General features: G+C 53.6%; 1 protein-coding gene across 1 annotated transcript; it reads left to right on the forward strand.

Annotated features, from left to right (window-relative positions):
- The first annotated feature begins 4,305 nt into the window (after nt 1-4,305).
- LOC103049024 (zinc finger protein 212-like) lies at nt 4,306-15,400 on the forward strand. Its single transcript, XM_007439087.3, has 6 exons — nt 4,306-4,455; nt 6,642-7,028; nt 7,949-8,078; nt 8,447-8,563; nt 10,028-10,141; nt 10,936-15,400. The coding sequence occupies exons 1-6, from the start codon at nt 4,432-4,434 to the stop codon at nt 12,249-12,251; spliced, it is 2,088 nt and encodes a 695-aa protein (XP_007439149.2). The 5' UTR covers nt 4,306-4,431; the 3' UTR covers nt 12,252-15,400.
- The last annotated feature ends 7 nt before the right edge of the window (nt 15,401-15,407 follow it).

Genomic DNA, 15,407 nt, shown 5'->3' on the forward strand with positions numbered 1-15,407 from the left:
CGCAGCCCGTGCCCAGTCAGAGACGGGCAGCCTCGATCCACAGTGGGGCCTGGCCCTCCCTTCAGGAGAGCCGTTCCCTACTCAGCAGACTTCAAATTTGGAGGACTACAAACCCCATTATTTCCATGCTTCATCCCCACCCCACCCCACCCCACCCGTTCTGGAAAGTGATGGGCTTTGCAGTACAATACATTTGAAGGACTTCGAGTTGGAGAGAAATGGTTGGTAGGAGACCTTAAAAGAACAGGAAAGATTTGCAGAGAAAAGCAGTCAAAAACCCTAGTTCTTTTCAGGTCTGTTTTGTCTTGAAAAGAGGGTGCAGCTATTGAGAATACCCACCGTTGCTCTGTAACTAAACCCCTTTCAGAAAATGTATGCACCCTTTTAAAATAAAAATAAATTTATATTATTTGGGGTTGCAGTTGTGAGTATAATCAATTCCAGTAGCTGCCAGTTAACTCAGTACTTTTCCCAGCCCCCTGCATTCAATATTTTCTGGTTTTTTTCTCTTTCCTTTCTCTGCTTGTTTGAAGGCCTCTATATTTGTCCCAGTTCCAAATCTGAGATGTCAGTCAATAGGCCACCAGATGATATGCCGTGATCTAGTTGCACAAACAGAATTTATTACCTTTCAGACAGGAAAGCAGATTCTGGACGGCCGAGGATGCAGCCTGTCAAGATCTGGATAGGATGTGTCAACCTTGCCTTAAATAACACCAATTTTCCCTCTCAGTTGGGAATTGCTAAACACCTGCCATTGCAGAAATAAAATAAAATTAGGTCTGGACCAGATAGGAATATTGGTGGTAAGGAGAAATTATCCTAAATATTCTTTTTAAATTCTGATTGACAGACAACGGAAAATTGATTTTCCGGTTTTTTTCTTGTGGTTAATTTATTCAGGTTGCTGGTGGTGGACAAAAGAGGGGTCCTCAGACACCTGGTCCTGTGCAAATTCCTCAGCTCCCAAATCCCCCAAACTCCCGGAAGGCTGCTCTAGCAAAGAGCCTCAGGGCTTCCAGGGTCCTGGATTCCTTCTTTGGGGATGGGGGTCTCTGCGTCACGTTCAGAGATTCGATCACACCCTCAAGGCCGCCATCTTGACTTTTTTGACCATCTCCGGTGGACAGCCCAGAATTCAGAAATAAAATACTTATTCCCCCCCCCCACACTTTTCTAGAGCCTTTCCTAATATGAAGGGTCTTTGGTTTCAAAAAGGGATTTCAGAGAATATGGGAATCTCTTTTCTCTTCTCTTTTGCCCCTAAAAGGTTCGCCAGGAGACTGTGGTAAAAGATGCCAGTTCCTTATTTATTGATTCGTTACTACAACTTAATTGCCACTCCATTTCTGGAAGCTCTGAGCAGCCAGACATCCCAATCTCCCATAAATAAAATAAACTCAGTGCTCTATAATTCAGTGGATACTAAGCACAGATCCTGTTCAGTCAGTCTTAAGGTTTTTCTAAGTATTTCCTTTGCTTTTAATACATGTAAGTATAAGCAAAAATTGGAGTCACCTCTTTACTGCCCATATAGCCACCCAGAATCGGGCAACATAAAAGCTGAAATTATTATTGTGGTTGGTCGCACAGTCAGCCAGATGTTTAGACTGGATATGGCATTTTTGTCCACCCATTGAGTCCTTCCCAAGGACCTGGGATGGACAGATGTTGTTGTCTGGTGGGGTTAAAGGTGTCGTCGCAGGATGGCAGCTGTTCCCGGGAAAGCTGCCTTTTGCAATGGGCTGGCGGTGATTTTGTCAGTGCCGATGGTCTTCAAGGGGTGCTCCAGATGTTTTGGGATGGCACCCAAGGCGCCTGTAACTATTGGGACTATCTTTGCTTGCTTTTGCCACAGTCGTTCAACTTCTATTTGCAGGTCTTTGTATTTTGTGATTTTCTCTAGTTCTTTCTCTTCTCTTCTGCTGTCTCCAGGCATTGCAGTGTCCACTATCCAGACTTTTCTGTCTTTCTTATCCACAAGGGTTCGGTCTGGGATGTTGTGTGGCAGGTGCCGGTCTGTTTGAGCTTGAGCTTCTTCATGTTCTGTTACTTTGTTTTGTGGTGCCACCAGTTCTTGCTTGCAGGCAAATGGTATTTCTTGCAGATGTTCCAATGCACCAGAGCTGGTACTTTGTCATGCCATTTTTTGTAGCCAGTCTGTGCGATCTTCTTGCAGCAGCTGACTAGATGGTCCACTGTTTCTTCAGCTTCTTTGCAGAGGCGGGATTTGCTGTCTGTTGCTGTCTTCTTGATTCTGGCTTTGTGTGCATTTATTCTTAGGGCTTGGTCTTGTGCAGTCAGAATTAGCCCCTCTGTCTCTTTCTTCAAATTTCCTAGTTCTTTTGTGTACTGGCCAGGTAATCCTTTGCCTTGCCATGTCTCTGTTCTATTCTTCATTTAGTAGGCCAGTTTGGTCTCTTCAGGAAGCCTTCATGGTGTACTGGCTACAGTGCATCTTCTTTGCTGTCCTTCAGATATTCTTCCAATGCCCTTTTTTCTTCTTCCACTTTCTGGTGCACTTGCAAAATTCCTCGCCCACCAATGTTCCTTGATAGGTAAATCTGTCCTCCTTTACATGGACGATCTGAAGCTCTATGGAAAAACACCAACTGAAATGGAATCGCTGCTCAACACGGTCCAAACATACAGCCAAGATACTGCAATGGACTTTGGACTGGACAAATGGGCCACCCTGACCATCCACAGGGGAAAAATAATGAAAGCGGAAGGAATCAAGATGCTCAATGGGAATAACATCGAGAGTCTGGATGAAGAAGATCTCTACAAATACCTGGGCATCCTTCAGGCTGACAACATCAAGCACACTGAAGTCAAGAAGAAGGTTAGTAGTGAATACATCAGAAGAGCGAAGAAGATCTTAAAGTCCAAACTCAGTGGCGGAAATACCATCAAGACGATTAACACCTGGGCAATTCCAGGCATTAGATACACAGCTGGAATAGTGGACTGGACTCAAGCTGAACTAGAAGCCCTGGATAGGAAGACCAGAAAAACGATGACAATGAGTTATTATTATAATTATTATTTGTTTGTTTGTTTGTTTGTTTTGATCAGGTGGTAATCACTTGGGTATTAATGAGACATTCTGACTTCTTCAGAATCTCATGATCCAAAGAAATCCCCTGTTTTTTGTAAACCAGAAGCTTTGTAGACTCAGCCAAAAGCTTCTCTGGTCCAAAAGAATCTAAACCAAAGGGGCACCGTCTTTCCACTTCAGAACTGACTTCTATTTTGGACACAAGACAAGTGTTCAAGAAAGATTTCTTAAAAGCTAGAGCTGTGAAGATTTTCAGAAGGAGCTCTTGACCATGTTAACTCACACTGTTTTTCTTTCAAATGGTGTGGTGTTACATTCCAGTTGAGCTCAGCTCCTGGCCATGATCTTCTTGCCCTTAAATAGGGCCAATTTCCAGTCTAAGCCTAGCATTTCCCTCCTCCTCCTGTCCCAGAAGTGACCCTGCCTAATTCTGCTAAGAGATCCTCTGAGCCAGGTGGATGTTGCCACCTGCCAAGACCATCCTTCTGAAGCTTCTCCATCCAGTTTCCATAGCGAGGCAGAAGAAGGCAGAGCAGAGGCAATCACCCTTCCGCACACAGCCGAGCCTCACCTGGCTTTTGGACCTGCTTCGGACTCCTGAAGTTGGAAGGGGCGAGCCAGTCCCGCTCGTTGCCGGCATCCAGATGTGAGCAAAAGGACAGGCAGCTGTTGGGCTTCTGCTTGTTTTACACCACCTGACCTGACAGAGGGATCGGAGAACCTGAAAACTTGCTTGCTTTTTATTATTTTTTTTAACGGATCATGATAAAAAAAAGTCCCATTGTGGATATTCCTGGTTTACCATCCAACAGGGCATTGATGCTTTTTTAAAAAAACCTCTTCAATGGTTATACTGAATCGGAGGTATTGATTGTGTTTACCTGCTGGGATTATGTTTTGTGTTTACTTAATAGTGGTTTTAATACGGTTGTATATGCGTTCTTTTTATTTACAAAGTTTATTGTTCTTGTTGTTGTTTTTAATTGTGAGGTATCCAGAGTCACTAAGTGAGATGGGCAGCTTTTTGAATAAAATAAAACACAGGACATTTTACAGGTTAAGAAGCCGCTATTTTTTCTTAAAGTTCAGCGTAGCCCAGAAGAAGGCTGCGTCGGCCGAAGACCCTTCCTCCCTTCGGAGCGAGGCGGCCACCGAGGGCGCAGGTTGGCCGTCGCTCTTCTGCCCCTCGCTTTGTCTCCGCGACGCGGTCGCGCGTTCCTCCCGCCTGCAGGGGTCGCTGCTCTCGCGGGCCCCCACCGAGCGCATGCGCGCCGGCCGATCCGGGCCGAGCTGCCCTGCGCGGAGGCTCGCTCGCGCTGGACCGGTGCCCAGGGCGCGTGCGCAGAAGCTTCACCTAGCGGGCATCGGCCATGGCTGAGTGGACGCCTGCCCAGGTGAGGGGTCAGCTCTGCCCAGCCCGGCCAGGGAGGGGGAGGGACGGAGGCGGCCCGGGGAAGGGCGGTGGGAAGGGCAGGAGGGGGGTCCTGGGGCCCAGGCTGGCTTGGGGGGCCTCGGGGGAGGGGGGTCGCGAGAAGCCCCAGCTGGGCTGCTGGCTTGTTGGGGGCCCCCACCCCCAGGCTCTGAAGCCGCTCCCCCGGCTCAGCCGTGACGGCATAAGGGGGGGCAAGTCGGCCCGTGAGCATGTGCAGAGCGCACAGCCCTCGGGCACGCAGAAGGCCTTGGCAACCCCGTCCGAGGGGGCGGGGCAGCAGGCGGGGCCCCTCTTCGGGGGGCAGCCTCGAGGAGGAGGGGCGCTTCCAGCCCCCCGGAGGATGGAGCGGGGGAGCTGCCAGAATTGCCCCTCTGGGGGGCCCCTCCGGGGAGGACTGGGGGGCCCTGCCTGGCTCCTGGGAGGCAGAGGGCCCCGTGGCGCTCCAGGCCCCCGGTCCGCCCCCGCAGAGGGCGGGAGACCCAAGCCGCCTCGCCACCGTCGCGTGCCCGGCCCCGGTGGGCACAGAAGCCCTGGCACCTCGCTGGAGGGCTTTTCTGCCCTGGGGCCTGGCTGCACGGCGGTGGCCAAGTGGCTCTGGTCTCCTCTGCCTCGGCCTTGCTGTGGAGGGCTGGATCCCCGCCGAAGGATACGAGAAGCCAGGCCCGGCAGCGCCTCTGGGCGGCACCCCACGGGCCCAAGCCAAAGGCGACGAGACAGTTCGCAACGTGTGCCCAGGGCCTCCGAATCCTCGCCCGCCGGGTCCACAAGGACCAGAAGCGAAGCGACCGAGAAGCAGCCAGCTAAGTGCCGGTGGCGATGTCTAGGTCTCCAGGGCCGCAGGGCAGGCCAGCAGGGCCCGGGGGGGGAGGCTGATCCGCAGGGCAGGCGCCACGACAGAGGAGGCGCAGAGGTCCCTCCTTGGGCTCATGTTCAACCACAAAGCAAAAGGAAGCACATCCCATGCCATCTGCCCGGAACGTGGGCAGCCCTGGGTCACGGGTGACTTTGGCCAGCCCGTCCACCCCACAGCCCCATTCTCGTACTGTACTCCCACCATCCTCTGGTTGTTCAGTGCCTGGGGAAACACGCGGCAGCCCGCCATAGCCATTTATTTCTAAACAAACTGCCTTGCCGGCTTTGTCCGAGGGAAATCAATCACAGCTGGACGTTACAGGAGTAAAAACGCTGTGAGGGTTGGTCCCCTCCCACCCGCCAACCCCAGTAGGTGGGAATTCCCACAGGTCCACTCGTCCATGTAACCCAGATGACAGCGTTCCACGTTTAGCCAGTGGCTTAGACTGGGAGTAGAGGATTGGGTGCCTCTGTGCATGTAGGGAAATGACACCGCACACATCATGACATCATTGCAAGTCATCACATGTCATCATCATGCAGATGATGTGAGCTCTGTGATTGGCATCATCGGTGAGGTGATGTCATAATGTGGCGTAACTGTAGCTTCTGCACGAAATGAATGCTGCAAGCCGACACTTGGACTTTCTCGGGAACCAGCAATCAGTCTGAATGTTTGTGGCAGAAGCATCAGAACAACAAAACACTTTAGCCCAACCGCGCATATTCCAGGAAGCGTTACGACTCCGACTCTGCTAATATATTACTGATAGGTTCCATTGTGTCTCATATTGTGTTATTTTATTCACTGTAGAATTTTATTCTATTTCATTATGTTGTAGTAAGCTACCTGTATCTTGAAGTTTGGTCAGCAAATCTATTAAATAAAACATTAAATGAAATTAAATTCCAGAATTCACAGCCAGAAGTCTTACTGTATCTGGAGGGAAAGGCCATTTTAGCCTCAGTGGGGACCCAGGCAGGTTTTCTTCAGTACTTCCTGTGGATGAAAATTGGCATCATGATGACCATTAAGCCCCAGCCCCATGCTGTGCTGGCCCCAAACTACTGCAGGTTCTGGGCCAAGGCTGTCAGCTGCCACTGCAGCTTGGAAGCCACCACGATTGAATCATTTCCATCATCCCGTGCCGAGTTTCCCTGCCTCTTCTTGCCACCCCCTTGCTCTCCACTTTCTGGTGGTTCAGTACTTCCTTTCTCCTCTCTGTCCCCAGCTGACCCTTCCTCCCCTTGCCAAGCGTGGTTGCTCAGTTCTGGCCTTCCCCCTTCCTCCCCCAGGCCTGGGAATGGGATGTAGAGCCACAGCACCTGGCCTCCTTCCAGCCTCCAGCCATCTTTGACCAGCCTGCCGAGAGAGAGCTCTACCCAGCGGCTGAGATCTCCCTGTGGACGGTGGTGGCTGCCATCCAGGCTGTGGAGAGAAAGGTGGACTCCTCTGCCACACGGCTGCTAAACCTGGAAGGCAGGACGGCCACTGCTGAGAAAAAGATCTTTGAGTGTGAGAAAACAGAGCTGGAGTTCAGCAACCACCTGGCTGCCTTGGGGACTCTCCTTCAGGAATACCGGGTGCTCCAGAGGAGACTGGAGAACATGGAGAACCTCCTGAAGAACCGTAACTTCTGGATTTTGAGGCTCCCCCTGGGCCCGAAGGGGGAAATCCCCAAGGTAAAAGCCAAATGAATGCTGCACGAGAAGAGGCATGCAAGGGCGCGGCTTCCGTCTGCGTCAGGCTGGCTGGGAAAACTCCATGTGACGCTGGGGTGGCTTGCTTGTTTGTGTAGAGCACATGGGCCTGGATGGAACAAAGGTCTGGCTTAGAATAAGGTTTTGTCCTAGCCTGTAGCCTCTCAAGGTCTCGGGCAGCTGCAGAAGGAGGTGCTGCTCCCTGATGGCACCTCTGCTTTGCACAGAGCATGCCCAGGAGGGTCTCGCCCTGCATCTTCACCAACCTCGTTTGCCCAGACCATTCACTGGGCTGGTCCAAGATAAGGTATACAGGCTAGGAGAGAAGTTGGCTGGCAGGAAATGGGAGGCTTGTGGGCTTTGCCTTGGGCATCCAGCTGATTGGGTGAAACAGTTCTGAACAGAGGGACTTCCCTGGTCTACTGGAAGTGCCCTTGGCAAGACAGAACAGGCAGCGAGTTCAGTGGGGCTTCCCAGCCACAAGCAAAATGTTCCCAGTAAGATGTTCCTGTGCACCAGTGGAAGCAGCCCTTGTTTGAACTCTTGAGCAAGAAGCTTGCCGGAGCAGAATGCCCTGGCCTGGTGGGGAGTGGGAGGCTGGCACGGCCACTTTGCCCGCTAGCAGAAGATAAGAGCCAGAAGGTGTGATTCTGAGCAGTGGATTAACAAATGAAACGAACACTTTAGCTGAGGGAAGTGCCCTGGAGCAAAATACAGCATTCAGATTAAGACACAGGAACTGCCCTCAGACTGAGCACAAGGAATACTCCGAGCATCCGATGAGACTGAGGGGGTTGCTGGGGATGGGTGTGGGGGGTGTTGTTCTTTGCTGGCTGCAAAGGACGGTGGCAGTGAGGGAGGCGACCTCGGTTAAGGTCTTGGTGGCCTGGCTTTGATTTTAGGTCCCCGTGACTTTTGAGGAGGAGGCAGCTGTGAACTTTTCCACACAAGAATGGGCCAAACTGGAGGATTGGCAGAAGGAGCTTTACAGGAACATCACAAAAGGAAATTACGAACCCCTGATCTCACTTGGTAAGGGCTGGACTTTTCCTTGCTGGCAATTTTTGTTATCTCTTTAGACACCTCATTACAGAACAACAATCTTAAATGGTGTCTGTATGATGGAATAACATCAAATAAGAAGCTGGTCGACAATTATAAAAGGAAGCAGAAAAAACATAAGCATTGGATGCCAAGCGTGTCCCGCCGCAGCCGCTGCGATGGGGTGGGAGAATGCTGCATCACGAGAGGACCCAGAGAGAACGCGAGGGTGGCTGGACTGGGGCGGGCCTCTCTCACAGGGCACCAGCTTGCAGAACATTCCCAGGCTCCCCTTGGACAGTTGCCAGCAACGGGCAGGCTTGATACCTTAAACGTCTCTGCTTTCTTTCCATTTCCAGACTCTGCCATCTCCAAAGCTGATGTTCTCCCCCCACAGGTGGGTCTAGTGGAAGCTCCCCATGTTGTGGATCAGGAGTTTGTGGGGGAAAAGGGACTCCTCACAGAGCCCAAAATAGGTGCGTGAAATTCAGAGCAGGAGCAGAGAAGGGCTGGGTTTAGCTCTCAGATGGCTACCCTGACCACAGCGGTCCTTGTTTTTAAACCAGTTTTTTTACCCAACTTTTTCATAACTCCGTGAAGCTGATGAAACTAAGCCCAATAGTCTCCGTGTCCCTTTATCAGAGACCATGAGGGGCCTGGAGGGGGCTGGCACAGTTGGATTTCACTTCCCACTAAACAAGGTCTCTTTAGGCCAGCCCTCCCAACTGGTACTGAACTGTAATCTCTGCCTTCCTTATGCTGGTTATGATGGCACGTAATCCAGTGGAGCTGGTGGGCACCAGGTTGGGAAAGGGTCTTACAGATGCAGGGGCTGCAACGGGAGGACTGGAGGTTTATCTCTTGCTTAAACACGTCCGTTTTGTCAGTTGCTTTCCTGCAAAAAGCTGGCAGCCCAATTAGGGGCAGGGCTTGGTTGGTGACGTTTGCTGAGCCCAGGAATATCACATGCTCTGCAGCTGTGCTGGTCCAAAGCCAGGCAGTTGTGTTTGGTCTGAACGCACCCCCGGGCAGGGCAGGGCAGGGCATCGGGGGGACCACAGCTTGAGGTGCTTGGATCTAGTTGGCAGTGGGAGCACGCCAGGGAGAGGGTTTATTCCCATTTTTTTTTATTTTCTCTCTCTCTCAGCAGGCGACCCTGGCTCCAGCTCCAGTGGCAACCTCACGTCCCATGTCCCCTAAGCTGTTAATGGGGCCATTTCGGTTCCCCCGCAGCAGCCTGGATGACATTGGAGGCCCTTCTGCTCCGCAGAGCCCTGGCCCCCAATCTTGCCCCACCACCTCCTCCTGTACGCAGGACTCCTCTCTCGGGAGCACGGAGGCAGCTGCCATTCCTTTCTTCTCAGGCACAGGGGAGTTTGTCCCCTGGAGGAGAAGCCAGCCCGTGCCTTCTTCAGGCGGGGAGCATGCAGGCTGCTAGTTAGCGCTGGGATTGATCTGCCATGTTTTTCCCCTGTGTGGAGAAGCCCAGGGCCACCACTGGCAAGACTGACCGCACGCCCTTCCTGGCCAGGATGGTTTGCATGGCTGGAGAGGGGCAGGGATTTGGGGGAACGCCTGGTGGGCTGGGTTAGGCCCTGGGGCTTGAGTCTACCAGCCAGTGCAGGGCAAGAACTGGGCATCTAGGAAGGCAGCCTTGGTCTTGCAAGTGTTGGGGGATTTCATGCTGATTTGGACGTGTTCCTGAATGCCTCCAAAGTGAGAGGGACTGACAGCTTACGTATTGGTGTGAAGGAAAGGCTCACCTTTCCCACTGCTTCTGAGAACAGGCCTGGCTCGGTGGACAAAGGCACGGGTCTCCTTTCCCCCCTTCCCCAGCTTTCCAGTGCAATCCATTGTTCACGTCTGTTGCTGCTGCGTGCCTCTCGGAGGCGTCTCTGTGTTCTGCCGCAGCTGGAAAGGCCTGTGTTCCTCTTTCCTAGGGGCAGAGCTTTTGGCTTCCAAGGATGACCTCTTGTCCTGGATTAAGCAGGAGGAATCTCCTGGCCATGGGAAGTGGAATCTGGAGAGAGAGGTCCCTGCCGCCCTTGGCTATGGTGAGTGTGCTCTAAAAGGCCGCCTTCCTCAAAAGCAGAGACCCCTCCTCCTGTTTCCTGTTTCTTTAGTAGTCAAGAGAGGCTGCCTTTCCATTGGGATGAGAACATGGGAATCGCTGCTCAGTGCACCTAGACAATTCACAGCCGCTCTCCTTAAGCCCCTAAGCACAGGCCTCTTAATTGATTGACTCTGCAGAATGCAGGTAAGAATAAAGCCATTGCTCTGGAGCTGAAACACTTTGCGGGAGGGTTATGATACCAGTGTGAGTAGAAGAGTATTTCCTCTGGGGGGCAGGAAGAGGGAGAAATGCTGCTTGTAAGAAAGCCACTGTCTCCGAAGTGCCAAATTGCATTTTCTGAAAAAGGAATGAAATGCTGCACCACCCCTTTTAATCCGTTGAGCAGCCAAGCCAAAGATCGGCACCCTAACCCAGACACCTGCTCAACCGTCTCCCAGGTCAGACTCTCAGGATTCCCTCCGCCGGTGGGCAAGACGGGCCCTGCAAGGCCACCTCGGGCAGGGCGTGCTTCCCCACAACCTGCTCCCAGAGCCTTTGAGCGGAAGATGGAGAGATTTGTGCCTGGGGCTTTTTTGTCACGCAAAGCATCTGCGCGGCTGCGCTCTCGCTCCAAAAACGACCTCGAACGTCCCCTCCCCTTCGCTGCACCCCTGCCCGTTTCTCTCCGCACGGACCCCCTCTGATGAGGCTTCCCAAGGGGTGGGGCTGCAATGGCTCAGACGTGGCTTCTGCCGCTTCCAGCAGAGGGGCTCTAACTGAGGCTTCCCCCCCCAGATGAGAGCACCGCGGTCAAGAGCGAGGGGCAGAAGCTCCAGGAGGGCTTCAGGCAGGCCTTGCCCGGGCCCGGGCGGCTGCAGGGCATCCCCAGCGAGGAGGTCTTCCAGGCCCCGAGGTGCTGCGACAGGCAAAGCTGCCCGCAGGATCCGCCTGCCCCCCGCCTCCCCCAAAGGCCAGAGGAGCCTCCCCATGGCAAGAGAAGCTGCCACGAACCCGAGGCCGCCCTGCCAGCTGCCTGCCTGAAGGAAAGCCTGCCGAGATGCTTCAAGAGTCGGGAGGAGCCCCAGAGGCTCCATGCCGGAGAGGAGACATACGGGGAAGCGGCCAGGCCAGCGGCCGAGGCTGGGGCCTCCCTGGTCCCCGAGGCCTACCTGTGCTCGGAATATAAAAGCGGCTTCGGCGATCTGTCGGTCTCCGAAGCAGCCGGGAGGCCCCACGCCTGCTCCCTCTGCCCGAAGAGTTTCCGGCTGAAGACCAGCCTGTTGATCCACCAAAAAACCCACACAGCGGGGAAGAGCGACAGCGCCTTCGTGTGCTCCGAGTGCGGGTGTGGCTTCAGCCACCAAGGGCAGCTCACTCGGCACCAGGCCGTCCACGCCGACAGGCCCCACCAGTGCTCGGAGTGCCACAAAGCCTTCAACCGCAAGTCCAGCCTGGTGGTCCACCAGAAGACCCACCGCGAGAGACCCCGCCCCTTCCAGTGCCCCCAGTGCAGCAAGACCTTTATCCGAAAGCAGCACCTGGATGATCACACCCGGACCCACACTGGAGAAAAGCCGTACCAGTGTCCCGAGTGTGAGAAGCGCTTTGCCGAAAAGTCCAAGCTGACCAACCACTACCGGATCCACACCGGGGAGCGGCCGTACCGCTGCGGGCAGTGCGACAAGCGCTTTGTGCGAGCTCACCACCTGGTCAAGCACCAAAGCAGCGTCCACCAGGCTGGGGCCAAGCTGTACTCATGCCGCGAGTGTGGCCAGAGCTTCAGCCACGCGCAGGCCTTCCTCAGCCACCAGGCTAGCCACGCCAACGGCGAGAGGCGCCACCGCTGCACGGAATGCCTCAAGACCTTTGCCCGCAGGAAGTACCTGCTGGAACACCAGCGGATGCACACGGGAGAGAACCCGTACGCCTGTCCGCACTGTGGCAAGCGCTTCCGCTACAAGCAGTCCCTCAAGCAACACCTGCGCATGCACGGGGAGCAGCAGCCTCCGCCCCCACTGGCAGCTGGGCCCGCTCTGCCGCAGAGGCTGCCAGTCGTCAGCACTCTGGAGAAGGACCCTCTCTTTGAAGCCCGCCCGCCCAGCGGAACGTGAAGCTGGGCCACAAGACGTGGCCTCCTCCACCAAATGAACAGGTGGGCTAGAAGCAGACCCTTGGGAGGATTGGCCCCCCAGGTGGGTCGGCTGAGGCCCCCTTTGGCGGTGGCTTCTGTGCTTCTTCTCTCCCCACGGGGAAGCTTGCTTCTTTCTCGCCAGTCCGGACCGTATGGGGCAGGCTCTGGTCCTGTGGAACAAGCCCAGCTCCCACCTGTCACAGCAAACCCAGTTTTTGACATACTTCTTTGATCAAGAAAGCCGTCCAGCGACTCTAACCACCCCACCTTTTAGTCTGAGGTGCTGGGAGTCCTGGCCAGATGGAAAACGCCTAAAATGCGATCATGTCCGTTTACCGTATTGGTCCCAGTACCCAGTCCAGCACTGGAGGCAGGACTGCTGGATAGAAAGGAAGGGTGTGGAGCTGCGTCCCACGGCCCCGGTTTCCTCGGCCTGCAGGAAGACACGGGCCTTGATGCTCATCCCGTGGCCTTGCAGGGCTGTGGTCTCCCGGCCTAGCCCTCCACCATTTGTTAGGTGATCAGATGAGAATTTTAAAGCACTTTGTATACAGAGAGCGCTGCAAAACTAATGCAAACTTTTCAGGGCATGAACATGCCCCACCTGAGAAAACCAACCTGAGAGAAAGCCAGAAAGCAAGGGGATTGACCGTCTCCAGCAGTCTGCCTCTCTTCTCCGGAGGGCGACGCAGGGCAGCCGTCCCCAGACAAACCTCCGGAGTCTCCCACGAACAGCTCCGTCTTCTGCCACCACAGGAGCCGCTTCGAGGGGCTGCCCGCTCCTGGGAGATGCCCTTCCTTCTCTTCCCCTGGTCTTGATCAAGATGCGTTGCTGAACTCCGTGTCTTCCACTTTCCTGCCAGAGACATCCTGTGCCAAAAAGTGGTCCTGCAGAAGGTCTGGCCCTACGTTTGGCCGTGGTTTTCCGTGGTCTGTTGCTGAGACCGGGAGGCCTTATCCACTCTGCCCTCTGCCTGTTTAGGCAGTTCTGCAGAATCTCCTCTCTGGGTTGTGCAGCATCCCCGAGTCCGCTTCTCACCACGATCCCATCGTTCTCTCCAGCCCTGGATGCCCCCTCCCCCCCCGCAGAAGAGGGCTCTGCAGGGGAGTTCAAGGCTGCGGCCGACCCACAGAGTTCTGCAGCCCCCTTCCGCACCAGGCTCTCACGCCTTAAACTCAACTGCACTATTATCAAAGCAGCAGACGGCATTCTGGAGACAGACCGGGATCGACAGCTTTTGCTACAAATACCTTTTAGCTTTCTAAAGTGAAAAACAAGGGGGGAGACATTAATAAATGATTGGTGCCACTCCTCTGGATCGCTCTCTACGGCACGAGTTTCTGCTTCAAGGGCGAAAGGTGGCCGGCTCCTTTACGATCTATTAGCTGCCGCTTTGCGTGGGGACAAGGAACGTAACGAGGCCAACCTAAAGCTGGCTGTGGGTGGCCTTTCCCAACCCGGTGTCCTTCAGGTGTGTGAGAGAGTCCCTCTGCCAACGTGGCCTCTGGTGGGCACCGAGTAGAGGACTGCTGACCTATATAGACCAGGGGTCCTTTAGCGAGGAACCAAGAGTATGGGGTAGATTTGGCTTAGAGTAAAATCAGGATTTTTTCCCAAAACAACCCAGATCAAATCAGCATGTGCATTTGAGACCTCTGGAGAGTACCAGCATGTTATATATGCATTGGCCTGGAGATGCCATAAAGGAGAGGGTGTTCTTTCCTCCCTTCCTCCCTATTCCACAGAATATCCGGAAAGTCACCCAACTGTGAAGTCACAAGATCCAGTTTCCTAGGAAGCTGGCTTTGCTTCAGCCACGCCGTTGGGCAGGAGAAGGAAAATGATTTAGTTCCAGGCAGAGAATGTCTTTGCCTGCTCTTAGCTACCAGGTTCCCACGGTGTGCAGTTAGAACAGAAAAACAGCAGAAAAATACAATAGGCAAACTACCTGGCTGGGGTGTGGGGAGGGGGTTGTCAGCCAGATAGGGTGTAGTACCGCGGCCCCCGCTTCCCCGTCATAGTTGAAGAGACCCTGGCTGAGCATGCCCGGGGTCTCTTGAAATGCTGCCCTTGCTGAGCTTAAGGTGGCCATCCTCGAACGATACGTTTCACCCTTAATACACCAGCTAAAATGCTTTTATATTCTGTAGCCTGAACCAGAGAGAGCCTTTGCGTCGCACACTTGCCAAGCCACTCAGCCTATCACATCTCACTTGTTTTATGTTTGGTGGCTGTTAACTGCCACTAGTGGTATCTTCTCACTTCATTTTCCAATCTGCAACTCCTGTTGCTCAGCAAGTAAAAACACCTCGCTCCCACTCACCAACCTGGCCGCGTCAGTCTATCTCACAGTAATATTCTGCTCGATCCCAGGCCCCCGTTTTGGCAGAAGCACGCTGGGTTCAAGCTTAACCCATGACAATTCAGCACAAGCATGAATCCAGTGGGTTCACCAACAGATCACACCACAGTATGAATAGGCAATTGGGAGAAGCCACGACTGCTGCACTCTACAGAATCTCTGTATCCATCTTTAAATATGGACTTAACAACAATCCCCCTTGCCATAGGATCCTGGTAGAAGTTACAGCGCTATCACATGTCATGGCCATCAACCAGTTATATCATGTGCATGATGACAACACGTAATGTCACATCACATAGATGCCCCCAAGTTCTACCAAACAGAAATACAGTCCGTTATTTAGAAGGTCGCTAGGAACTTAGGCATTTTCTGGGGGATGGAATCAACATATTCCATCTCCTTAGACCTATTCTTATCTACATAATCTATCCTAGTTCTTCAGTACACATTTAAGAATACTTAAGGCAGGAGGACGCAATCTTTGCCCTTCAGAAGGTAGCAAAGAGTTGGCAGAGTTCTTGTTTCTTCAGTGGCTCAGCTGAGGACTGGGTCTTCAGAAACAGAAGGGATCCAGTGGTGATGGTGGTGGTGGCCTCCTCCGCAATCTCCAGGCACAAAAACGGCCCCAGCAGCCTTGGCATCGAAGGCCATTTTGAGAAGCCGGATGCTGAGGAAGACGCAGGATCCAGCGAGCGTCCTGCAAGGGCCGAGCAAGGCAGAGCAGCCTGTCCACCAGCAGAACGTGGAACCAATACTCTGGTCTGTGTGGG

This window comes from Python bivittatus, unplaced genomic scaffold (assembly GCF_059951505.1).
Source record: "Python bivittatus isolate LINGU-HERP-01145 unplaced genomic scaffold, Pbiv_v1 ctg000610_np1212, whole genome shotgun sequence".
Classification (NCBI taxonomy): Eukaryota; Metazoa; Chordata; class Lepidosauria; order Squamata; family Pythonidae; genus Python; species Python bivittatus.